This window comes from Neopelma chrysocephalum, unplaced genomic scaffold, assembly GCF_003984885.1.
Source record: "Neopelma chrysocephalum unplaced genomic scaffold, ASM398488v2 Primary Assembly neopelma1_76, whole genome shotgun sequence".
Lineage (NCBI taxonomy): Eukaryota > Metazoa > Chordata > Aves > Passeriformes > Pipridae > Neopelma > Neopelma chrysocephalum.
Window position 1 is genome coordinate 13,131,500 of NW_020897737.1, and position 25,889 is coordinate 13,157,388.

Sequence of the window (25,889 nt, forward strand, 5' to 3'; positions counted from 1 at the left end):
AGAGCAGAATTATAGCTGCACTTTGAATGAGGAGTCAGTAAGGGAGGAGGAGCTCAACTTGAGGTAGTTTATGGCCAGACAGAGCCTGTACAAGTGCTTCTCCTACGTATCAGCATTATCATTTCTATTCCAGCCATAGGCTTAGTGCCCAAGTAGGTCACAGCTGGGATGGATTTTGACTTTGAGGCACAGTATAAAGGAGTAGGTTAATCTAGGAGGCATCTGTATGACTGCATGAGAAGACTGCATATATGTTACTGGAAGAGTCTCCTGGTTTCCAAGCCTGTGCATCTTGTCTTCCTCTGGATTTCAGGTTGGTTAGGACAGAAGTGCACACCAGGAGTTTCTTCTCACCCCTACTCCACAGCCTGGCTTCTGTGCAAAGCCATCAGAGGTGTGCTGGCTGGACAGAGGTGTAGCACACACCATTGACTCTCTTAGGTGGGTATTTACAGGAACAGGATTCTGGGTGGATGGCAGCACACCAGCAGGAAAAGCAACTCCAGAAAAAACCAGACTCTCTCTCCTAAACCAAGGCACACAAACTCACTCCTTGCATTTGAAAATGCAGACTCTGCACATCACACTAACTTTGTTGAACTGCACTTCATTAACTGCCTCAACAGCAGTGGGTGGTGTTTACTCTCCCAGCTTTGTATGTGTACTCTGATCATGCAGCCACGTCACTCCCCCCTCATTTCACAGCTTCTCTCTGCAATAGGATTTATAAGATACCGTAGAGAATTTAAGATTTTCTCCATCAAAATTTTGCATGGTTGCAGTTGTTCTTCTGTAATGTTTCTTCTTAATGATGAGTTAGGAGATTTAAACACCTGATGGTCACTGCCAGCAGGCACTCCCATCAGTATTGTGTGGTTCATTTTGGGTCAGGCTACTTTCATGGGCAGTTTCTGTGGCTTTTGGGAACTCTCTCTCCCAGAGGAGGAATGAAGTTTGACTTGAAAGGTGGGGGTTGTTTCAGGGAAAGAAGCTGGTTTCAAGTGTGCTGTTTGTGTGTATTGTACCGTGATTAATATAAAAAAAGGGTTAAATTTCTCATTGTCCCTTTCTATCATATTTCACATGTTTTGAAGCACAAACCCACATGGCACAGGTGTCAAGGAAACAAGGGAAATCAAGATATCCCACACCTTTTTCTGCTCCTGAATTTCCATTTCCTTCTTTTCCCCCTTGCTCTTCTTCTGTTACTGGTTTGTTTAAATGATGTTCTCTGCAAGGCAGGACAAGGAATTTCATTGTCTCTGTAAAATACTTAGCACTTCAACTTGACCAAAATAAAATATAGCTGTACCCCTAAATACAGTATCACAGAGATTAATGAGCTCAGTAACTGCAAGAGAAGCAGCAGTTGATTTGTGAGGAATTGGATCCTGTGTCTCAGGTCTCTCAAGGAGTGAGAAGGTTAATTAAACCCTGGCTCGTTGTTATTAAATCCTAAAACATGATGTCAGTCTTTGGGTCCCTACTGGGACAACCCTTATTGAAATTCTTTCAAATATTTAAGCAGCAGGACGAAGGAAAGCAGTTAAAGTGTATCCTTAATTGCCTTATGTTTTGATGGAATGTCCATTACAGGGGGAACTCCACGTTTGAAAATGTTCCTGCTGAGCTTGAAAATTGTATCAACCGTCCTGTCTGGGGGAGGCAGAGAGAGAAAGGAATATAAACAGAAAGAATGGTGTTGATGAAAGGAAATAATCACCAGCAGGCAAGGGTGTGATAGGAGGAAAATAAAACTCCTATGCCAGGTTTTGGCCAGGATGAAGACAAAACCAGCAGTAGTGTTCACAGTGCAATTTGATTCCCCCTCTCCAGTGCTGTGTGACTGTCTGATGGCCTGTAAGATAATGGGGGCCCAGGGGTATCGTGGGAGATCCTGGGATCCCAGGATTTGCTAGCAATAACAGTCATGAATGTAAAATGTCTTGTATCCTTTAATTCACATAAAATCCAAATAAAGATCTTCCATGAAAAATTTTGTCTGTATAGTCTCTGTATCTGACCACACTGTAACATTTCTGTTTCATGTGGGGGGTTGATCCTGGCCAGCAGCCACACAACCCTTGCTCCCCCATCCCCAGCGGGACAGGGGGAGAGAAGAGGAAACTTAAAGGTTAGAATGCACATGGGTTGAGATAAAAACAGTTTAACGGGTGAAGAAAAGACAAAAATGAAGCAAAGGAAATCAGTCACCACCTCCCACACGCAGACCAATACCCAAACAGAAGCCACCTTGGGAGCCAAAAATCTCCCTTCCTCTACCTTATTTTTCACTGATGACCATGACCTTATGGTATTGTATGGTATGGAAAAGCCCTTTGGCCAACTGGGATCAGCTGTCCCAGCTATGTCCCCTCACAGTGTCTTGCCTACCCTAACCTACTTCCTGGAGGAGTGGGAAAAAGAGAAAGCGTTGATGCTGTGCAGGCTCTGTTGAGCAACAGCCAAAACTTTAGTTTATTGTCAACACCACTTTTGCCCCAAATTCACACCACAGTGTGGTATGAGCCACTATTAACTCAATCCCAGCCAGACCCAGTGCAATGTCTAAACAATTTAGATCATCATAATGCCAACTTTCAGTTGCTTAGAGGGTCTTGAAGAGATTTTCTCAAGGCTTTCAACATAGGCACAAAAATGAGTACCAGTTACACTGTGCCCAACTCTGCTTGTTTTTACAGAAATCTCATTTAACAGATTGGCTTGGCTTCCCTGAGATGACTTGGTGTAGGATTATGCGAGAGATATTAATGACATAATATTCCAACTTTGACATCTTATCACAGTTACTTAAAACAGAGCCTGTAGGCAGAGCCTATAGGCAGATAGACAATTCTGGGTGAAATGGTAGGAGAGAGCTTATATATCTGATTTTATGCCAAAAGTTCAAATCCTGTCTGATCTGAAAATTAATACCAAAGAGAAACTGCATGGGAAAATGAATATCTGAATGTTCAACTTTATCTGGACAGCAGCAAGGTTTGGAATGAAAGACTTTAAAGGAATTTGTATAGAAAGCCTCCTGACTGAGCATCAACTTCCACCCATAAGGAAAGTTCAAAGGAATTTTTCCAATGAGGTTAAAAGATAAATCCTTGCTTGTAGGGATTTCTCACCTTTTCCTTGATACTTTTGGTAATTCATATTTAGGGGAGAAATGGATAGTGAAGTCCATGGGCTTCCACTGAGATGGCCTTCACTCTATATGGTGTTTGGGATTAAAAAACCCAAACTGTAACTAAGTTTTACAGATGTACTTAAGGAAACCTTATCCCAAAGAAAGAATTATTCAAGGAATCAGGATAGAAGCAAATGTATAGTTCAGATAGTTCCTGATAATCAAACTCCTGTGAAAATGAGACACAATCTGTTTACCCCATTAAATAGTTAACTGAAGGAATTCCTTTGCACTTTACTTTCATTTCTTTTCCTAGACTTTGAGATTTTAAGGTGAACATTGAAACCAGAAGTTATGATTTATGCTTTTGATGTCAGCTTAGAAATGGCATTTCACCTTATTGTACAAAGAAAATATGTGCTGGTTTTGCTCTACAATTAATTAATTGGTGTAGGAAAGGAAGTAAAAATTAATGCTCGCTTAACTTTTTGTCATCTCTGGTTCATAATGAATAGAACACTTCTGCATGCAGTCAGTTGGTTATTTTTAACTGAATGAATTTTTCATAGGAAATTCTGCTTTTAATTAACTTATCTAATGAATTCACAGCCACCTGCAGAAACATAGAAAAAATAGTCAAGATTTTACATTTGGGAAAATCATTTTATAACATTGTAAAGTGAATTATTTTTTCAAAATGAACCCTTTAAAAGCTACCTTATCTTTTTAAATGAGTATGTCAGCCACCAATCATTCATGGTACATAATAATCAGAATTCTGGCTTTTTATTTCATATCATTGGGAAAAAAATCATCAACTGAAGTGTATTTAATAGCAACAAAATCAGCATGGGGAATCTATTTCTATAGCAGCTCTATTCTAGAGTATTTTCACTTCATCCATAGATTTCTGTCTGTGTCTCTGCAGCAGAAAATGCTGTGTTGTGTGAACTGCCCCCCATCACCAGAGCTAGGAAAATACAGGAATGCAGAGGAAGTGATTTGAACCTTGTGGAAGAGCTGCGTGTGTCCTTGTTCTGAAACCCCTAAATGACCACCAAGACAAAGCAGAGGGGACAAAGTTGAAATGTGGGATCAAAGACCTTCGAAAGGGTGAGGAAAAGCTAACAGCCTGAAGAAGTGGAGAGAAAAACAAGAAACCATAGAAATAATTTGAATAGTTTTCAAAAATCCTGCTCATCCAGCGAAGAGGCTACAAAAAGGCAGCGTGTTCGAGTTATCAGAGGCAGCTTCACCTTGCAGACACGAGGAGAAAGGCATTTGGGCTCACAGGACAACTGCTGAGTGTGTTACAAGTGCACTGATCCACCTCAGTAAAGAAGAAAAAGTTTAAAGCATGAAATTTTGAGTGTGAGAGTATAAACATTATCAGTATGTTTATGTTAGGTGTCTAACAGTGCCAGCAAATGGGCTTTCTCCCTCTATCCCACATGAACAGCATAAAAGAAAAAAGAGGAAAAACCAGATGTGACAGCTCTTATTCCAAGCTAATTTCAAACACCAGAGGAATTCAACCTGGTGATGTCTGCAGCTGAGTTGTCTCCTTTTCTTCTCCCCTAGCAGGTCATTTATATCTGTTTCCCAAGTCACTCAAACTCATTTAGAAACCAACTTAGCAGTAGTGCAGCGACCTTGGAGCCTTTCACAGCTCTGCTGAAATCCAAACAACTTTTCCATCAGCACTGGCAGAAACAAGGTCAGGTGCCAGCAGGCTCTCAAACCCCAGGAGTTCCTGCAGCTCTGGACTATTTTCAGAATGGACCCGAGCTGCAAAACAGAAACACTTCAGCTGCCAGCAGGGAGGGCTAATTAGATGGTCTGGAACATCAAGATCCGAATCCACAGCATCCAGCAGTCTCCCCAGCTTTTCATGGATGTTACTTCTCTGAATCACTGGGCTCTGAACCTGCTCCCTGAGCAGCTCCCTTTTTCCTACTATCCAGTCCTGCTGAGCCCACAGCCATAGTAGCTGTCACAGTATCAGCAGCTCTTAATGCATGAAAATCAAAAGCAATTCTCCTCACTCAAAAGAGAAGATTTGTGTGAGGAGTTTTGTTCTCATTTATACCAAGACTCTGAGTGGCAGAGGGTCCAAGGAAGAGTCCCAAGGTACTCACACCCCAGGGTAGTTTTCAACTTCCTCTTGAGACCGGAGACCCTAGGGCTTATTTCTTGTTTGCCTGGAAAGTTACAGTATCCTGAGAGGGGTCAGAAGCACAGAAAGATACAAATTTGAACAACGGCTGTATTTTGGAAAAGGGGGAGGTCAGACACCACCACGGGATGTTTCCATGCACCACTCAAGTGCAGGGGCTCTGGTACCACCACCAGCAAGGTGACTGTGTTGCCAGATACAGGAAACCTGTCATGGCCTGCTACAAGCGTGATGTATTTAATCTGTGCACAGCCAGAGAGCTCCCTGTTCACAGCTCACAAGGTAAATCACTGTTGTTTTATCAGCTGTACAGTGCAGTCTGCATCTGTACACCCTCATCTGGGGACTCTACAGATCAGAAAACTGTTTCCTCCAGCTCATATTCATCACTCTATTCATTTTCACTTAGTACACTATTAGAAACATAGATGTGTGGTCATTTCTGGAAGTCACTTTAAACAAAACACATTACAGGAAACAGTAATTAAATAAATCTTTACCAACTAATTATGTTTTTGCACAAACATATTGTAGTAGTAGTTCTGGGTTGTTACTTCATTTATCTTCCTGCTTAAGACTAGCTTCTGAAGAGCACTGAAGTTGGTAAGAACTAGGCCATAAAATTTCTAATTCGATTTTCTAGGCAATGAGGATCTATTCTAGGGATTCTAAGGATCATCTAAGGATGATTCTGTGATTTCTGTTTGTCTATCACAGCAGCCTAGGGAAGAGCTCACGTGTCCAAGTGGGACACATAAAATTGGTGGGAAGAAGGAAGAAAGGAATCTTTATATAGTGAGTTACACCATTATTTAAATACTCTTCTCTGTATTCATCAAGGGAAAGCTCATTTCCAAATTAACATGTAAAAAGTTATTAGTTGTTAAATTAAAATGCATTATTAATTAGAAATTAGATTCCCTTGCAAGCTTACCTTAGGCAGGTCCTCCCTGGGTGGCAAAACTGAAGTACTACAAGAATAATGAAGTCTGAGGAAGAGACCCAGAAAGCCATCACAATTTACCTAGCAGTAAATATTTCGATGAGAATCCTCCACTTCAGAGTTCTTATTTTTTTTCCTGCTCTGGCTCAGTAGAACTCTGTTCTGCAGTGGCATGACAGGTATAACCAAACTCAGCATCTCGAATTTGTAGGAAGAGAGGACAGCTTTTATGCATGAACTGGAGTTACAGAGACACCAGATGTTTCCATGTGCAGGAGCAGCAATGGAGTGTGGGTTTTGGCATCTGAAGTGTTTCCAGGAGTCAGTCCCATTAGGACACCTTTTTCTTACACCACCATCAAATCGTAAATGAGCTCTAGCCTTCATTTTTGAAGAAAAGGCTTGATACCCAAAATGCCATGACAGCAGAACCCCTCACAGAGGGTTAAACTGGCAGGGTAACGTGATTTCATGGAGAAGGAGGACTGACCAGCCAGAGACACAACAGTACTGTAACTTTTGAGATCACAAAGACATCCAGGACACACAGGCTTTTTCCACCACAGGTTTCTATTTCAGGGTTTGATCCTATTAGACCTCGGTGCTCTTAGTAATAAAGCTACTGAGACAGCTGTAAAATAAAACATATTATTGACAGGACAAAAATGACAATGAAATCTCTCATCAATTCTTGCTCTGACCACCACTGCCCCCCAAATAATACAGTACTAAATATTTCTAACAGATGATGCTGCTTAGATGCACTGTCCTGTAGCAGCCCTGCAAACAAACCTCCACTACTCTTAACACTCTGTTATTTTTTTTCCAGCTGTGTCTGAAGACAGAAGGGCACCGTGAGCCTTGCCCTAAGCACCAAACTGAAGCGGAGTAAAAGTAATCTTGAACCCTCCACAAGTTGTTGATAAATGAGAACAGGTTTCCTCTTCGAAGTGGAATGGCAACAGAATGGCACAATTCTGTTACCTCATTTTTGTCAAGGTACTATATGGTTATGATGTTTTGTTTTGTATCTTGAGTGGGGGAAAGAACTGTTTCACCACAGGTTGCACAGCAAGGGCAGGGCCACTTACCCTTCTGGTGGGTGGAATAATGAATCTCTCCCTGCCTAGGGGCAGCCAGAGAGGAAAGTCTGGGTGTACTGATGCTTTGGGTGATGCTTCTGAATCTGTGCTGAGACCTCTGAGAAGCCCAAGGGAATTAAACACTTGACTCCCATCAGACTGAAAAGGAAGTCATGTGCCTGAGCCTATTAGTGCCTGTAAAATTCCCAGACTTAATATTAGCTCCAGAGGTTGTTCCACTGAGAGATCCCTTTGAGAATAAGAAAAAAAAAAAAACAACAAACCCATATTGCTTCCGTGCAATTTTTTCTCCCTAACCACGTTATCGTGCTGGAGTCAACAGCAATAATTTATGTTCCATTATGTGTGGTACTTAATTTAGACAGGCCAGCTGCCTTCTTGTCTGGCTGCCAGCAAAAAGAGTGCACAGTCTCAGGAAATAACAAGTTTGCAGGTTTCCCTCGCCTGCCTTACTAATCTTACAGGGGTGCTGGGGGGATGGTGTTGGTTTGTTCCCATCTGACAGGGAACTAACCCCGGTGTGAGCAAGTTTCCCTCCCCAAAAATACAGGGTTCCACTTTGCAGCACATGGTTGTGTCTTGTCCCCACCTCACAGCTGCAGAATATTCAAAAGCCCTTTCATGGAAGCACTGCTTAGCAGTTTGAGAAAGTCTTCTCCATCCTTAAGTGAGCCATTAGCATTAAATTAATCAGAAAATAATTATGGGATTTGCCAGGTAAACTTTTATTGTGTTCAGTTAGTGAGTCTTGCTCTGAACCTACCTGCTGGCAGGGAGAGGAAGCAATGCTTCTCCATCCTGGTAGATTATGCCATTATAACCCCAATAAATCCTCTGTGCTGAAAACCTTCAACTTCTTAAATAACAGGAAAAAAAAAAGTTAAAGAAAGTCTGAATTTTGGAATAAAGATGGGAATTACATGATTATGTGCTGGGTGGGCCATGGGAAGAAGCAGAACAGGAAAGAGCTTTCAGCAGTGATTGCATTTTCCTTATACCTCATTTTTGTGCAATTGCTTAAAGTAAGGGCTCACAGCTGGGAGAAAGCCCACTTGTGCATGAAACAAGTCAGCCTTGTTCGCTCAAAGTTGGCACTTGCCACGTTTTTTTGAAGAAAGGAGTATCCACAATGGGAAGGATTTTCCCCCAGGAAGCCTCAGGGCATCGGTTCAGCTCTGTGGCACAGGGCACCCCACTTAATTTACCTACAAAGCAGCTTTGCTGCACAGAGGCAAAGGGCAGCAGTCGGTGGCCATCGGCCTACAGTCCTCCATCTACTGTCCTCTCTTGCCTGCTAAGAGTAACTGTACCAAATGTATGGGGCTGTTTTCTGGCTGCTGATCCCTAAGGAGACAACTATACACACCCCAGTCACCACACTGGGCTGGACAGGATTTGGCTCAAACGAACTCTTCATCTTAAATGTCACCTCGTAAATGGAAATGCTTGGTGGGCAAACAAACTGCCAGGACCCACGTTCTGCTGAACGAGACCTGCATGGCCATGTTATAGAGTGGAGAGCTTTGTCCCACATGGAAAAAGGCACAGCATGGCCTTCCTTTCTGGAAACCATCATGAAAAGGGTCACCCTTCCCTGGCGTGATGGGGGAAACACAAATGCCAGGGGAGAGCCTTCCCTCCACAGGCTGGAAGCAGCAGACTGTAACAGCATCCTGAAGTGTATCTGCCTGGTGGAGATCTACAATTAAAATATGCAGCTTCCAGCCCTAATCTTGACTAGATCACTTTGCTACAGCTGAATAAAAGATGGGAAAAAAGGTGAGTGTAGCGCTCTCCTACCTTTGATGAGGAGCTTTGAGCTGATAGGAAGCATACAAGAAATAGCATTTTCCTGAAAATACTTGTAGAATTTGTACTTCATTGCAGCCAAGGCGGGAGGAGATTTATACGTGTTCCTAAACCCTGCCTGGTTTCATTCTTCTACTGATTTTCCTCATAAATGGAGCAATCACTAGACCAGAGCCACTTGTTACTTCATCAGAGAAGTGAAAAAACAGAAATGTCACAAGATAACTAGGCCACGGCTGAATTTGGCTTTTGCAAATGCTGCCCTGCGTCAGCAAAACTAAAAACAAAGGCAGTTCACATCACAAGTCACAGCAAAGTAAAACAACCTGTCATCAGAGTCAACGGAGCTCTGCACAGCGTTCCTCGCAATCCATCCCCTGGAATCCTGCTCTCCATATCCCGCCAGTCACGTGCAGAGTCTGTGCAGAGGCATTTACCACAGATGGTACGGCGTCACCTGCTTTTGGCACTCTGCTTTCTAGCAAATGCCTTGGGAAACAACGTGCTTTGCCCTTTCCAGCGGGGAGCAGGAACGCCTGCTCCAGCCACACCACCTCTGGTGGCAAAGCTCCAGCCCCAACCTCAGCAGGCTCATCATAGAGCCCACTGCAGTCCTGCCCCATCAGCACAAACCTTGATCACAGCAGAACATAATGATGTTGGCAGTACAGGAGACTTATTTATGTGTATATATATATATATACCATATAATGTGTTGATTGATATCATACCATATATCATATGATATACTGGTCTCATATATGTTATTTTTGTGGGTGGCCAATAACCCCCTAGAAGGGAAGAAGGCTCAGTGGAGAAGGGTGAGGGTGATGTGCCTGTGAAGTTCATGGAATGAATCATAAGAATATTAAGGGAGAAGAATGGACCTTAAAGATCATCTAGTCCCACCCCCCCACACACCCATGGTCAGGGGCACCTCCCATTAGACCAGGTTGCCCAAGGCCTTATCCAAGCTGGCTTTGAACACTGCCAGGGTTGGGGCATCCACAACCTCTCTGAGCAACCTGTTCCAGTGTCTCACAACCCTCACAGTAAAAAATTTCTTCCTAACATCTAACCTAAATGTCCCCTCTTTCCATCTGTACCCATTCCCCCTTGTCCTATCACTACAGTTCCTCATGAACAGCCCCTCTCTGGCTTCCTTGCAGGCCCTTTCAGATACTGGAAGGTGCCCTGAGGTCTCCACACAACCTTATCCAGGCTGAACAGCCCAAACTTTCTCAGCCTGAGGTGCTCCAGTCCTCTTAACAACCTTGTGGCCTCCTCTGGACTTGCTCCAACAGTTCCATGTCCTTCTTATGGTGGGGACCCCACATCTGGACACAGTACAGTAGAGGGGGAAAATCCCCTCCTTCAACCTGCTGGCCACGCTCCTTTTGATGCAGCCCAGGACACGTTTGGCTCTCTGGGCTGCAAGTGCACACTGCTGAGACATGGTGAGTTTTTTGTGAATCACTACCCCCAAGTCCTTCTCTGCAGGGCTGCTCTCAATCCCTTCCCCACCCAGGTGTGTTTGGGATTGCTGCAACCCACGTGCAGAACCTTGTACTTCGCTCTATTGAACTCCAAGAGCTTTGCATCAGCCCAACTCTCCAGCCTTTCAAGGTCCCTTGATGCAGGATGTGACTGACCAGAGCTGTGGCAGAGCAAGATGACTTCAGCTCAACACAGCAGGGACTGGAGGGGGGCCTTTGGTTTAGATCAACAGCTGAGTGGATCAACTATGGGTTTAAATATCTCCCTGAGTTAAACTAGCAGGGGGGAATTAAACATTACACCTTCTGAAAGAACCTGGTCAGAGTACTGGACTCTGACCTACAGCATTACAGGTTCACAGATGTGATGAAATCCAGGAGAATATTTCCTTAACCCATACCACAGCTATTAACCTTTTACCTACCTACAAAATTCTGTTGTACTTACATAAACTTTTCTCTCATAGAGGCACTCTGTCAAGCCTCTCAGGAACAGATTCCAGTTTTAGAAGCATGTAGAAAGTACATTAGCCTGTTCCTCCCGCTAAAAGCCCTCTGCCCAACACAGCAGCAGTCAGGAGGGTGGCACATCTGAACCATGAACTCATTCCCAGTGCAGCAGCTGATTGTATCTGGTGTTGAGAACACAGCATTACTTTTATGGAATTTCAGACTGTTTTCTCAAATATATCAATGTAGTAGGGGAAGAAAAAGAGTGGAATTAGTGAGATTCTAGAAACGTGACACACAGAACTGCAGCCACCAGCCTCAGTCAGCTTCCTACTGCATTTGCAATTTAAGGAGAGGGTGTGTAAGAAGCTCCCATAGTTTAAAGGTTACTGTGGTGTGGACTTCTTAGTACAGAAACAAACCACCTAACAACATTCCCTGTGCCTTCATCCAGGGAGCAAACCTGTTCTTCCATTTCCACATCTCCCTTACACAGTGGTGGCTGTCAAGCACTGCAGTAACACACTGCCCCATTGACCTACCCCTGCCCATACACCCCACTGCTGGCTGCTTCTGCAGCCTCAGTACAGGCAGTTGTGGTGTCTGACACTGGCTGGTTCCAGATCAAAATCATCATCCTTCAAAAATGAATTATGAATCCAAGGAGATCCAACGGAGGCACAGAGGTAAGAAAAGCTGCATTTGTGCAAGCTGAAAAGTAATAGAAAAAAAGTTTCTGCTTGCATACTTTTAGAATTGAAGCCCAGCCTCTCCACAAAAAAAAGTCTCCTCGCACAGTGACACTTGATGCAACTGATCTGTCATTTTAAGGCAGCTCAGCCCAGCCTAGACTATTCAAAGGAGAAGGGATCAGGGAAGGGAAAATCAACAGGAGAAATTGAGCTCAGTGTACAAAAAGGTGACTCAGGAACATGATATTATCACATGCCTTTTTGTTTGTTTGGGGTTTTTTGTTTTGTTTGGTTTGGGGTTTTTTGTTTTTTTTTTTTGTTACAGGTTTACATAGGCTAAAGAAGAGCTGATGGCCCAGGGGACCAAAGAGGTACAGAGCCAGGCCAGGGCTATAGTAGAGGCAGAAACTGTAGAGATGACCTACTGTTGAGCAGCTCTCTGATAAAAATATGGTGAAGAAAGCAAAAATGCCAAGGGATCATCCAAGGGGTCTTGGTTTTCTCTCAGGTGGGAGTGTATGACGTTGGAGAACAGCTGAGGAAGGTCTTTATCTTCCAGTGAAAAATAGAAACTTAAAAGATGTCAGATTTGACAAATTGGTTTAATCAACAGCATCTATCCATACAGCCACCATACCCTACTGCAGTCTCAACTTCTTAGATCATACAGCTTTGGGTTTGCTTTGGAGGATTCTTCAGGAAAGGAAGATCCCTCCCCCCCATTCTCATCATTTGGAGGAGCCATGCAAAACTTTACATATTGCTGCCATAAATGCCTTGGCAATGCACTGTCCCTCCACAGTTCTCAAGGACTGGCTTCGTGCAGGGAATGCCCACAGGGTTCAGCTTGTTCTTGCCTCCCAGCCCCCACAAAATGATCCACCCAGGTTATTGCTGCAGACCTGATCCCCTCACATGGATCAGTTTGCAGGACTGAGACCAAAAGGCATAAATGGAAATAAAACCAACCAAAGCAAAAATAAAATAGCCCTTAGCGCATGTTTAGTTACAAAAACCAGAGTGGCAAATACGAAAAGGATGCATATCTCCCTGTTACATTATTGGCTACTCAGTAAAAACTGCAAAAAAACCAGATGCTGGGCAGTCACCCTTTTTCATTCGAGCACAAACCCCTCTATGCCAGCATATTATGTACAAAATCACATACAGTTAAATAAGCAACTGAAAGTGTGAATGAGATTCTAATATACAGTACTTTCACACAGCCAAAGCTATTTTATTTTACAAGATGAGTCTTTTGTGTTTGTCTTTTGCTGAAAGCCCAATAAAAACAGCGTGAACTAGTTAAGCAAAATTTAAGAGACAACTTACAAAGTAATATTTGCATAGCACTGTAAATCTGCGTATTTGCTCGGGCACAGTTCTTAGTAAAAACTACAGTAGGTTGGGTTTTCTTAATAGCTTCTTGTTTCTCACGAGATTCAGACACCTCTCTTCCGAACGTCATAAAATCAAGTGTAGGAAAGAACTGTAAAAACGTACAAAAATATATACACATGCACACTCAATGCATACCCTGTATACAGTTTTTTTTTATTACTCGTTAAGATTTGGCTAATGTAACGATCATCTGGTACTTACACTTCCCTCCGAATGACAAGTTTGCAACAAATCAATCAGCTTAAGGATGGCGAGCTCTCTCGGAGGGAAGGTTTTTTGTTAAAGCTACAGTACTTGCTGGTGATCTGAGGAGTGAGCGACGCGCCGGCAGCGGCCGCCGGGCGTTCAGGCGAGTTCAGCATTCAGTTGTCACAAGGTGCAGCTCGGACAAAGCTGAAGCAAAAACGAAACCAAGGGGCACAGCTTGGCTCTCTGCACGGATGCACATGCACGTTTATAAAGCAGGTTCACAGAACCAGTTCATGCCTTGGGTTAAAAAAACAAACAAAAAAAAATTTAATTCCTGATTAGGCTCTGCTACCTATTCTGCTTCCCCGGGAAATTAGATTTTAGCATGATTAGTAAATTGGTGTGTTTTTCTTAAAAATGCACATTGGCCAAAATAAAAAAAAGAAATAAAACTTGTGTAAGACTGCCAATTGGTAGTGGTAGCCCCTGTACTAAAGAATACTTCCAATTTAAATTTTAAAAGTACTATTATATGCTGTATATTTTAAAATTTCATATTTAAATTTTAAAAGTACTGTTATATTCTGGTTTCTGCCCAAGTGTCTATTTTTAAAATACATTTCCTCCTAAAAAGATAAAATGCTGTTTCTGCTAATGTAAAGCTTTTTAGAAGTAGACAATCAGCTACACTCAAGTGCTTTCAACAGTGAAAGTGCACAAATTAACTTTTGTTCACAGTTTCAAAAACGGAAGAGTGGCTGGCAACTACAGGTCTAACATTTTAAGAAATACAGGCAGCTTTCCATAGATCTAGAGAGGCTGAGGATAAGAGAAACATGACATGTTTGTCTTACAGATGCCAATCCACTCTCTTCCCGATTCCAAAGTATGAAATACCTTCAAGTCATTTTCTGGTGGCTAACAAACGTGGCACAGACCCTGTAACCCTGACTTCCAGAATGTTTTCCCTCAAAACCACAGCAGGTAAAAAAACCCCACAACCAACAATCTGCAAGGATCTTGCTGCAGAGACTGCTGAGTCAATCAGATAAACTGTCCTTCAAGATAAACGGGGGGGAGTGCGGCAGAACGAGAGTTACCATCTCTAACAAGCCTTTAAGATGAATTCTGACCCCAATCATGTGAACATGGCAAGGGTTATCTTGTAAGTTGCCACAGGGAGATCTCACATTCATATTTGAGTCAGAATTTGCCTCCCACATACACACACTTATCTCTGGTTTGCAGCGCCCCGGTAATCACTCAGTTTTCTCAGAGCAAGAATTTGGCTGGACCTGTTGGTGGTGTTCCTCCTCCCTTCTGTGATGCAACTTGCAGCTCTCAGCATGGCTGTCCCCTGCTTCACATCCCAGGTTCACTCAGCCCCAACAGCCCTGGAGCTGCCCATTATGATCAAAAAGTTCAGAAATACAGAAACAAGTAGCTGGGACAGAGCACAAATTCAGCATTCTTGTAACAGGGATGGGGTTTCGTTGTGCAGTCACAAACCAGAACATGTAGCAATCATCTGCTGTGAAACAGAACCTTCACACCAAGGGACATAAGCACATGGCACTCAGGAGACAATGAGCTACAGCACTGCATCTGATCTTCAAAGGAGGTCGAGGAATGGATTTTTCACTTTTATCTGCACTGGCCTCCAGCATCTGCGTGAAACACATGGGTGAGGTCTGCCCAAGCTTGGCTTTACACTTCTTAACACACACTTCTCCAAGATGCCAAAAGACATGAGATTATCTGTCTTCCATCTCAAACACCCTGTGTAGTGTGAACTCAGTGTTACTAAAAGCCTCCTTAAAGCCACACTTCTTTAATCAAAACGTACATGAAGCAAAACCAGATCTGTTGTGCAGTCCCAAGACAGAAACAGTACCTTTAGCCACAGTGACTCCCGCTTGAGAGTTACTCTAACTCTTGGTAAAGACCTTGCCCCAACTCCTTTCTGTTGGTCTCACCAGTGCCAGAGGGGACCTGTTGCCAGGTAGGGATGGCCTGCATGAGCAGGCCTGGGAAAGGCTTCTTTTCCCTGATAAAAGTTTTGCTCTGAAGTAGCAGAGTTGCACTATCACGTAACAGCAACACGGCTGTGTCACTTCAGACCTGCAGAACACGTCAACCAGCGCCAAAATTCAGGAAGACAAAACCCCAGCTGTGTGAGACGATTTCTATGGGACTGGTTGAATTGGAAAGCTCAGAGTTCCAGCTAAGAGGTCGCAATCAAACCATCTGCAGAAGATACAGGCGAGCAAAAGTACAGACATTAGTGATGGAGACAAGTGGTATTACGTGGAAGTGAGTAGGCACACTCACTTTTCCTGTGAATTCCAGGCAGTTAGGACACAGGCAGCAGTCAGATTCATTGGTCAGCAATTAAGTGTAGAGCCCTTCAAGGTAATTTAAAGCAGAACAAAGGAACGTTGCCCATGCTCTTTGTGCTGGAGACAGGTATTTCACTCAGTGATGCAACGTCAATTGCAAGAGCACATTCAGCCCACAATGAGCAAGAGAGAACTGTAATCCCACCGAGCCAAGACCTCTGGATACCAGGTCCTTCTTCAGCATCAGCTTTTTGTGCCTTCCTAACCGAGATGCCACAATGGCAGCAGTCTCTGAGGGTTCTTAGACGTAGGTCAACACGATGCTGCTTTGGAACTATAAATCCCACTTGGAGAGCAACATCCCTGTTCTTCATGGCCAAGGCCTAAAGCACACATGTACCATCTGTCCACGTAAGTCTGAGAACCATTCCTTTTCGGAGTCAATGCTGTACTCCATGGCAGTCAGCTTGCAAGTCCACACTGGAGAACACGGAATTTACTCTGAACAATTAAGCAATAAATGAAAATTCTGAAAGGTGGAGAGAGAAAACGCTCCCATAGCTGTAAGTTTATTAAACCTACCGTGGTTGAAAAGCAAAAAGACGAAAAACATGATATATTTTTGTTTATTATTGCTCTTAAAGGGCTTGGTAGTCAAATATACAAGCTATGTTCTATTAAACCAGAAGAAAATAAGATATAAAACCTATGCTCACTTTTCCAATCCAATCCAGCTGCTAATCTTCATTAGTGACATTAACTTCAGCTATTTCCAGTAATTTTAATTTATACATACTCCGTGTACGTGTGCGCGCGCGTGTATAAAAACCCTTATTTGAGGAGATAAAATTCAAAATGAAGAGATTTTTGTTGGTTTCATACTGGTTTGTGCACTGCTGTATGTTTCAGTTTTTCAAGAGGTTACTGATATGTCTGTTTAGAAGAGCAAAATTTAAGTATCTGATGATGTATTTATTATATTTTCAAAAAGAAAGCATGACCAATAAATTATGATAAGAAAATATGAAATGTTGATTATTCTCCCCTTGATGTACATGCACTAATCCCATGATTCTGAATAGGGAGTTACATGCACTAAGAGGAGAAAAGGATCCTGTAAAGAGAAAGGTTATTAATTCCCTTCTCCTCTAAGCAGCTCCCCTCTTCTCAGCATTAAGAAGGGATTTATTTTGTGAAATTCTTGTCATGCCCATTAATATACTGCTCAAAATGTAGAGTATAAAACATAGTCAGTGGTCAGCCTGCTTTGCAAGCCTCTTCTGCTAAGCCAGTACAATTTATATATACTCAATATCATCTTCAGGAAGCAAGTATACAGCATTTGTAACATCTTTCTAGGAAGCAAGAATTATACCCATTACTGAATTACTTAAGAAAAAAATAAAGAAAAGAAAGACAGAAACCCCACTGTTCTTAGTCCTCCTGTTAAAAACAGGGAAAAGCCAGAGTTATCAGCATTGGGATGTCTGACTGCATTTAGAGACAAAGTATGAAAACATCCAGCAAGGACAACAGAGTCATGGCTGGGCTCTGTTCTCCTCAATTCCCAAGGCATATTCCAAATTCCACTAACATTAGCAACAGTTTTGCATCCCCTATCTTAGGGAAGATTTATTGAGGGGACAAAGATGACATACTAATGCTGGGGGTCTGGGTACAAGGATTCAGCAAGGTTGAGCCTAACAGGAGACAGACAATGTAGGTCATCCTTCAAATGCTCTTGTTGAAAAGACCACAAATAAAAACCAAGTGCATGACAGAACAGTGATCAATGACCCCAAGTAAAATATTTTTCTAAGTTATAAAATTGCTCTTCCAGTGTTTGGAAACAGAAAAAACCTGTGGGAGAAGAGGTTACATTCCAACAGTTAAGAGTAAATACGAAATGTAGGTAAATTATTACTCTCTTATCTTGGTTACTGGAGCAAAGATGAAAACAACAACCAGTGCTTTGATAAGATCTGTTCTTTACAAAAGTGAGATAAATATTCTAGTGGCAGCTGGGTTAAAGATACAGACCCTGAGGGTCAGCTTCTGCCCTCAGCTGTAGATCTGCAACTCATTTCACCCACTTCTCAGCGCAGCCAAATGCAGATTGTGACCTTCAGACTTGAACATACAGGTAGTTACCATCTGTTTGCAAACAGTCCTCCAGCTCTGCATACAGCAGCAATCTACAAAAATCTCTGAATGTGCGTTTGTAAAAAAAGAAAAAGGAAAAAAACGAAAGAAAAAAAAAAGGAGATACACAGATACAGACATGATTCTGATCTCTAATTTTCAGTGAGAAAAAAACCCAAAATGTTAACAAGCAAAACTAAAGATATTTAAAATCCCTGAAGAGACCTCATACTCTTTCTAATGCTTAACAGCACAGCTTACCTTGCAGTATAACTTCACATGAACATCTAAAGCATGGCCAAGTCAAAAGTGCAGCACACCCTATCCTTACACACACAGGGTAGGATCCTGGCCCCGTCTGAATCAATGCTGAAACTCTCATTACAAGTTCAAGAGATGGCAGCATTTGAAATCTGATTGCTCCAGACCTCTCCTTTTCACATTTTTGTCAAAAGAAGACATTTTGAAAACTATTGTGCTGATTTCTGCTGTTGCCTCCCAGTTTACTGAGAGAGGTTGGCTGAACTGGACTTTGGTAATGAGAGAAGCAAACAAATAAAAGGAGAAATCATTCAGGATAACTCAATAAACTTCCTTCTTTGCACAACTCCAAATCCCATGGTCAACCATTGATTCAAAAAAAACAAAACAAGCCCAAACAGATTCAAAATTATCATATATAATGTGAAATAGGGCAAACAGCACTCAAGACTAAAGTAATATTTTGAAATTAAACAGCCTTGAGCAGTTAGCAGATGTGATGGGAATTTTGTACTGTCTCAGTACGGATCTGTTCTATGGGAACTGCTGATGAATAATGCACTGCTTCCAAACTCCACTATCTGTTCTCCCTCATTACAGAAGTTTTAAGACGTTGCCTGAAAATAAAAAGTATCAGTGTAACGTACAAATAGGATTTCATCTGTAGCCATGACAACACAGCCAAAATGACTCTAACCCCATGAACACCTGTCAATTAATTTAAGAAGGGTGTTTTTTCCTGGCTCATTAGTAAAAGAAGTTGGAAATCAATAAACATTACGTTGGCTTTAGCAAGAGGAAACATTCAATGGCTCCTGTTGTAAAAGTGAGTGTAGTGCTCTTGACAGAAACCAGTGTTTTCAGTCATCTGAAGACACACGTGGCCACGTGGCCTTTTCTCCCCCACCTCAAGTCCCCCAACAAAGCAAGAAAAATTAGTTTCTTCTTCCACCCCACCCCAGATTTTCTCCCATAGCTTGATTACAGTAATCCTTGAACAGGCAGAAGGTTCACGTGTTCTCTTCAGTCGATGCCTCCAACGTCTTCATTCTTGGCTCAAGTTTTATTCATTAATATTAGTCATCAGTTATTAAGAAAAAGATAGTTTCTAAGTGTTTGTTGTTTTTTTTTTTTTAACTGAAGTTAATGGGATACCATAGTCTGGTTATATGTGCTGAACTGCAGCCGTCAGTTACTCCTTTTTCTTGAATTCCTGGTTGCCATAGCTGGAGCCTTTTTCTATTTCAGTTACTCCTATCAGTCTACGAACTCCAAAGGAAGCTTTAAAATACAACAGAGAAATGAGAGGCACATTAAAACCAGTTCAAGGATTCAGGAAGCCACATGTGAACACACAAGCAGAACCCACATGAGTTCACCCAATCCCCAAGTCAGTAGTGATTGCAGACCAACTGACACTAAAAGAGAGGGACAGTCCAGATTAAAAATTATAATTGTTGCTTCTGTTGTTTGACAGGACATGTAGCATGAACACTGAAGCATATCCCCTTCCCCACCCTCTTTTTTTGTTAGGTTTTTCTTTTGTTGGGAGTGTTGGGGGTTATGTATTTGTTTGGTTTTTAATACACAGACAAGTTGTCCAGTGAAAGTATTTTTTCCTTCAGGCACCATAATAATCACCTGCTATTGATTACCACAGTTATTGCCTAAGATATGAAGGCAAATCTTCCTGAATTAAAGCTTTTGAAATAATTAAAATGCTGCACAATATAAAGACTACTGAGTTCCCAAGTGTTTTTCTGCAAGCTCCATTCATATTAATTAATACACAGAACTTATTGGAGGTAATAGATCTTGTTCTGTGTCACACTGGGCTTGGCATCTTCTCTGCTTTTATTACCTGCTCCAACAAGTCCTAGGAATGCAAGGATAAGGAGAGGTGATCCACTTGCAAAAACTCCAAAGCCAAATGTGAAGAGAGGAGAGAGGAGAACTGTGGCCCAAAAAAGAAAATTTAGGAGAGTCCATGGTCTCCTAGGAGGTTTAAACTGCTTGCCAGGAAATATGCCTTCCTGATTATACATCTCTTGCAAAGCATCCTGGGGGAAAGAGAAGAGAGAAGAAAACAGGTTCATAATATTTGCACCAAGCAAGCCAAGACTAGACAACTCCAGGAGAACACAAAGGACAGTATCCATGGTAAATACTCATCAAGAGTGCACAGCATTCAATTCCAACTGCTGTCATTTTTCTGGGCATTTCTGTTGACTGTCAAGGTGACTGTATTAGTCCTTGGAAGGCAATTTTTTCCACCATCAGAAACTGAAACCTTGTCCTCTCCACTACCAAATACCTTCATCTCATCTCTTAATTGTTTAGGAATTGAGGGCAGCATCAGGCCAGAGGTCAGTTCAGGCACTACTTGCACTCTTAGCTGGGTGCTCTTTCTTTCCGTTTTTATTTCCAAAAAGTTCAGCATGATTTAGCAAAGCCCAGCAGGAAAATGCTGTATACAGAGCCAGGAGGGCAAGGCAAGGAATGAGCTATGAGCAGGGACAGCACCATGCCAGCCACAACCCAGGGACTCCAACCGAGCTGCTGCATCCCAAGCAGAGCCTGCAGAGAGATGCAGTCCTGAAACACGTCACTGAGATGCCCACAGTCCTCCCTCAGTCTGTAAGAATGTTCTCCAAGGTTTCCAAGTCACTACCAAGGTTGGCTCAAGTCTGGCTATTTCTTTTTTTTTCCCTGCTTAAACTGTTTTTCTTTAAGTCTACTTTGCAAAGGACTGAGAAGTGCAAGTAATGGCCTTTTGAGGATAAGCCCCCTGTGCAGGAAGAGGATTCCAGTTACAAAGTAGTGCTAACACTGTGAGATCAATATATTTAATACCCACATATATAAGCAATACCTCCCTGGCAACACCTCACACCAAAGCTGAACGGAGCTACAGCCAACATCAGGAAGGACGAGAGCAAATGATGCCAAGTCGCACCAGGGGAGGTTTAGTTTTGATATTAGGTAAAAAAAATTTCCATGAAAAATGCTGTAAAGCAGTGGAACAGGTTGCCCAGGGAACTGGTGGAGTCGCCATCCCTGGAAGTGTTCAAAAAACATGGATATGGCACTTGAGGACATGGTTTAGTCGTAAACACAGTGGTGGTGTTGGGTTGATGGTTGGACTTCATGATCTCAGAGGTGTTTTCCAACCTTAACAATTCCAAGGTGCTAATGGGAGATGGGGGAAAAGATGATGATAGCTACTGCTCTTTGCAAGATAACTTCTCTCTCATTAACTGAATTAGAGCTTAGATATTAAAAAAAATCTAAATGAAATTGAAACTTAGAACAATTTGCTGCCTACCTACAGACTAAGCACAAGCTTGGAAATGCTGCAGCACAGGTCATCCTAGTTGGAGAAAGCCCAAGACAGTTAAAGTTCCTCTGCCCTTCTGTTGCTTTTCTTTCCACAAAGAAAAACAACACAGAAATCAAGATACACATCTGAAGTTCAAAAATCTACCAATTAGGGCTGGACAACATTAATTACAGTTCTCTCCTACTCCCCACAGAACTGTTAAATCTGTAGTCAAGAAAATAACCATCTGAGGTTAAAAAATTTTTAAAAAAAAGAAAAGAAATTACACGAAGGAAAAGCTTTGAGCCATGTGAAGGCATGATGTGCACTACCAGTCCCTGGCATCAGATCCCAGGGACTGTCACACCATGTCACACACCACTGCAGAAGTATTACCAGGAGGCAGAAGGAAAGTGACAGTGGAAGAAAAATGAAAGCAAAGAACAATTGCAGCTGAAAGCCAGGACCGGCTGTCCCTGACAGACAGTTATCACTCTTCTCGAGTGCCTAAAAACACCCACAGGAAAAATGGAGCTTTCAGAAATCTGTGACAGAGATCCGAGAGCTGAAGAATGCAAAAAGACAGTGGATTGCTATTAGTCTTCCACAGCTCAGGCATATTTCTGAATTCCTCTGTGCTTCCTGGCAATTTGAGACCTACTCACTGGCCAGCCCTCCACTGCCAAGGGGCTCTTCTGTCCTGCTCACTTCCAGCAATTTGAGGGATGGCTGCCTAATTATACATAATATCCCATCCCTTCTCTCCATCCAGTAGAAGAGTGTGCATTACTCACTGCCTTAATACACTCTCCCTGTGAAAAGTCCCAAAAGACAGAAAAGAAAGCAAAGCTGTTTACCTTTTCCTGGTAAAGCTTATGAAGCCAGTTTGCAGCTTCCTTTTCATCTTGAGGGATATCTTCCAGAGGAAATCTCCTGGTTTAGTAGAGAGATTAAAAAAGAAGAAAAACAAAAAAGAATTAAGGGAAAATCCAGGTATTTGACTTTAGCCCTCTATTAGGGAAGATCTTCCATTCAGTGAAAGGCATAAATCACAGGCAATACTGTCACTGATGGCAGAGGTCTTAAATGCAGAGAAGAACCAGGACTTAGAAAACAACCAATTCTTCATTACAAAACTCATATTCTTAAGACAAAATAAACTGTTCAAGGTCCTATCAGTTTCAGCTCACATTAGTAAAATAAGCATTTCCCACTCAAACACTGTTCTTCCTTCACCACATCCACCATTGGCTGATTCCCAGTGAGCTCAGGCTGAGGCATCCAGAGCTGGGAAAACACAAGCAAGTGGCAAACCCAAGGATAATTGTTTGTTACATTTTGGTAGAGAAAACCCCATTTTGGAATTAATGGGAGAGGTGGTTAAAAATTCACTTCAGACCAACTCTGAGGAAAATGTCATCTTCTGCAGGGAGTGCACTTGTCCCTTCTGCCTCTCCAGCACTACAGACTGAGGCACGCAGGTCTGGGAACCTGTGAAAATTATGCCCAGAGAGGTAGAGAGTAGGTTTAGATTAGTTATTAGAAAAAAAGTATTTACTGAGAGGGTGGTGAGGCCCTGGAACAGGTTGCCCAGAGAAGTTGTGGATGTTCCATCCAGGGATGGGGCTCTGAGCAACCTGGTCTAGTGGAAGGTGTCCCTGCCTGTGGCAGAAGGGTTGGAAGGAGATGATCTTTAAGGTCCCTTCCAGTCCAAGTCATTCTATAATTCTGTGAATGCATTCTAATTCATTTCTAATAATTTTTGCATCCCACAAATGAACTGAACACCAGATCTGACAGATTTACCTTCATGAGCTCTACCATGAGGAGCTGCTCAATTAATATAAGTAATGCTCAGTAAAAAGCCATTTGCTGAAAGCTGTCTGGTGAAGCTGTCACGGTGTTGCTGTGTCACCACTAGAGGGGACTCACAGCAATAACATTTGGTAACTTCCTGATTATTTTCTCTGTAGCCAGTTGGGATAAAGACTGTTATCTGCTTCGGGGAGCTAAGCTGCTTACCTCTGCACAGGTAACTGTGTACACGTATACCAAGAACAAGAGCTTACGTGCTTCCTTTCTCTGAGCTACATTAAGTCTTCTGGCACAATAAGGACATGTTCCATTTTCAGAAAAAAAACCCATAAAAATAGTTTTTTTATTCTCATAGCTTCCACTCCAAAACAGAGAAAAAGCTTTAAGCTGTAGAAAAGCATCTTGAGAATACTGATGCAGTTCACAAACATATGTTAAACTGAAATTATTTACACACAGCCATTAGTTTCTTTCATAGGGTACAATTGCTAATTTTACCTGGCAACACCATTCTCAACAGGATTTTATGAACCCAAACCTCTTCTAACACTATTGAAAAATACATTTCTCTTCTTTCCTCCCACTGCCTCTCTAAGAAATAAAACCAACTTGCACCTCCGTGAGCAAGTCATAGGATATTTCACTGAAGGCAGCTATTCTTCAGTGTATAATTGTACAGAAGTGCATCCATGCATGAGTACCCCAGGTCCAGCCAGACATCCTACATGCATCTGCCATCAGTATGGAATTACAGGTGGCAACTGCCTGACCACCTGTTTTGCTGGCTGGCAAGTTGTCTGTTCACTTTCCTCATCAGGAATATGTTTGGCAAGAGTAAATAGTCAAAATGAAAAGCCTTGCAAATGAGCAACCCCAGCTCTCCACAGGCAGCCCCACAGTCTCCTTTCCCCCTGAAAGACTAAAATATTTTGGACATTGTTCTGAGGCCAGAACTGAAGCACTGTGCCCTTCCTTTCCCCATTAAGCCTGAAGCACTCTCCCTCCCTTGGGACAGCATTTCTTCCTCAAAACTGTTGCTGCTCTCCCCCAGTGCACTAGGTAATTAGTGTGATTTCCTACAAAGATTCTCACCCTTGATGGCTCTGGATGGACTGTGTATAAAGCCAGTGCCATTCACCTGCACCACACAGACCTAAGGCCAGAGGGCAAAGGTGTAGGGGGAAGCAACAAAGCTTTTTCTTTTTTTTTCTTTTTAAAAACCAAGCATCGACCTCATCACCAGAACACAGCAATGTTTTCCAAAGTGCGGGTGAAGCCCCCAGAGAAGCAGAAGCAAACTGGCAAAAGGACTGTGGAAAGAACAACCAGGTCGTTTGTCAGGTCCAAACATAAAAGGGAAAAGAAGAAATTCAACAGGAAAGGGTTGGTAGTTCTTATGATCACAAGGAAGCCTTTAAAGGAGAAGGCAACAAGGAGAAAGCAAGAAAGAAACAGCATGTGTGTTTGTGTATGCACATGTGTACATGCTCATGGAGTTAGGTGTTAGCAGTTACTCTTTTAGGCAAAAGAGGAATGTGAAGAATGTCCCACCTCATTCACAGGATGCCTGAATTTCAGCATTGCTTAATTTCTAATCTGCTAATCAAACCATGTGAGAGGGAGAGAAACTGGCCCAGGAGGGCACTTTACACTATTTGCTACAAGGGACCACTGAAGCTGGACTGGCTATTTATGCCATACACATGCTCACAGGGACTGGGAAGGGTGCAGGACAGTTGGTTTTCAGTTTCCAGCAGAGAAGAAAAAAAAAGGCAGACAAATCTTCAACTGCAGAAAACAGGGAAACCCTGGAACGACAGTGTGGTCACACCCTGGCTTAAAAAGTCCGTCCAACGCTCTCTGACTTGCTGGGTGATACCATGGGATCTCACATGAAAGTGAACTGAGGCACAGGGTGGAATAGGGAGATCTTTGTGGTCTGCAGAGAAACGTGAAGGACAAGGAAAAGGGGAATATGAAAGGAAATTTCCCTGCAAAATCTGAATGCACTTCAACATGCCAAAAGTATGCATCTTAGGGCTCACCTCCATCAGTATATGCTCACCTTACACACATATCTGCTTCATATTTCTTCCCATAAAGAATTCCTAATAAAGATGGGTTCTTGTTTCCTCTGAAATTTAGTGTTACATCATACACTGCTGAAACTGTTGCAAAAAAAGAAAACATGGCTGTTACAGCAGCAATTCTAGCAACCATCTTGCTGGCATCCTTGCCTGAGACAGTGACAGAGCCTTGTGCAAGCCTTGAATTAATGATGTCAGGTAGCAGAGTCCCTCACTACTTTGTGTTTATGCATCATATTTATCCACAACAGCCACCCCACATCCCCAGCTCTGTGGCATGTGTGTTATCAAAACACCAGCTGACATGCTGAACTAAAGCAACAATGACATACATGAAAGGTTTATTATTTTTTTAAGGCTGGTATCTGACAGTTCTGTGGCAATTTACAAATTAAGAGCTGACAGGCTGAGTGCTTATTACTGCCAGCTCACTAATTGTCGTGGACATCATGAAAAACAGAATATACTACCCTGTACTACACAGAGGGTACTAAACAACATGTTACAAGTGATGCAAAGGGTAAGTAG

At 42.4% G+C, this 25,889-nt stretch overlaps 1 protein-coding gene across 4 annotated transcripts in view; it reads right to left on the reverse strand.

Annotated features, from left to right (window-relative positions):
• Nucleotides 1-12,391: 12,391 nt before the first annotated feature.
• AGPAT3 (1-acylglycerol-3-phosphate O-acyltransferase 3) overlaps nucleotides 12,392-25,889 on the reverse strand; it is an 89,436-nt gene continuing 75,938 nt past the window's right edge. For all 4 annotated transcript variants that reach the window (XM_027688840.1, XM_027688837.1, XM_027688838.1 and 1 more), the window contains 4 exons: nucleotides 25,340-25,442; nucleotides 22,317-22,392; nucleotides 20,002-20,200; nucleotides 12,392-19,421 (listed from right to left, as the gene is read on the reverse strand). In XM_027688840.1, the coding sequence (XP_027544641.1) occupies nucleotides 19,333-19,421; nucleotides 20,002-20,200; nucleotides 22,317-22,392; nucleotides 25,340-25,442 (467 nt within the window). In that variant the 3' untranslated portion in view covers nucleotides 12,392-19,332. The remainder of the gene's footprint in view (nucleotides 19,422-20,001; nucleotides 20,201-22,316; nucleotides 22,393-25,339; nucleotides 25,443-25,889) is intronic.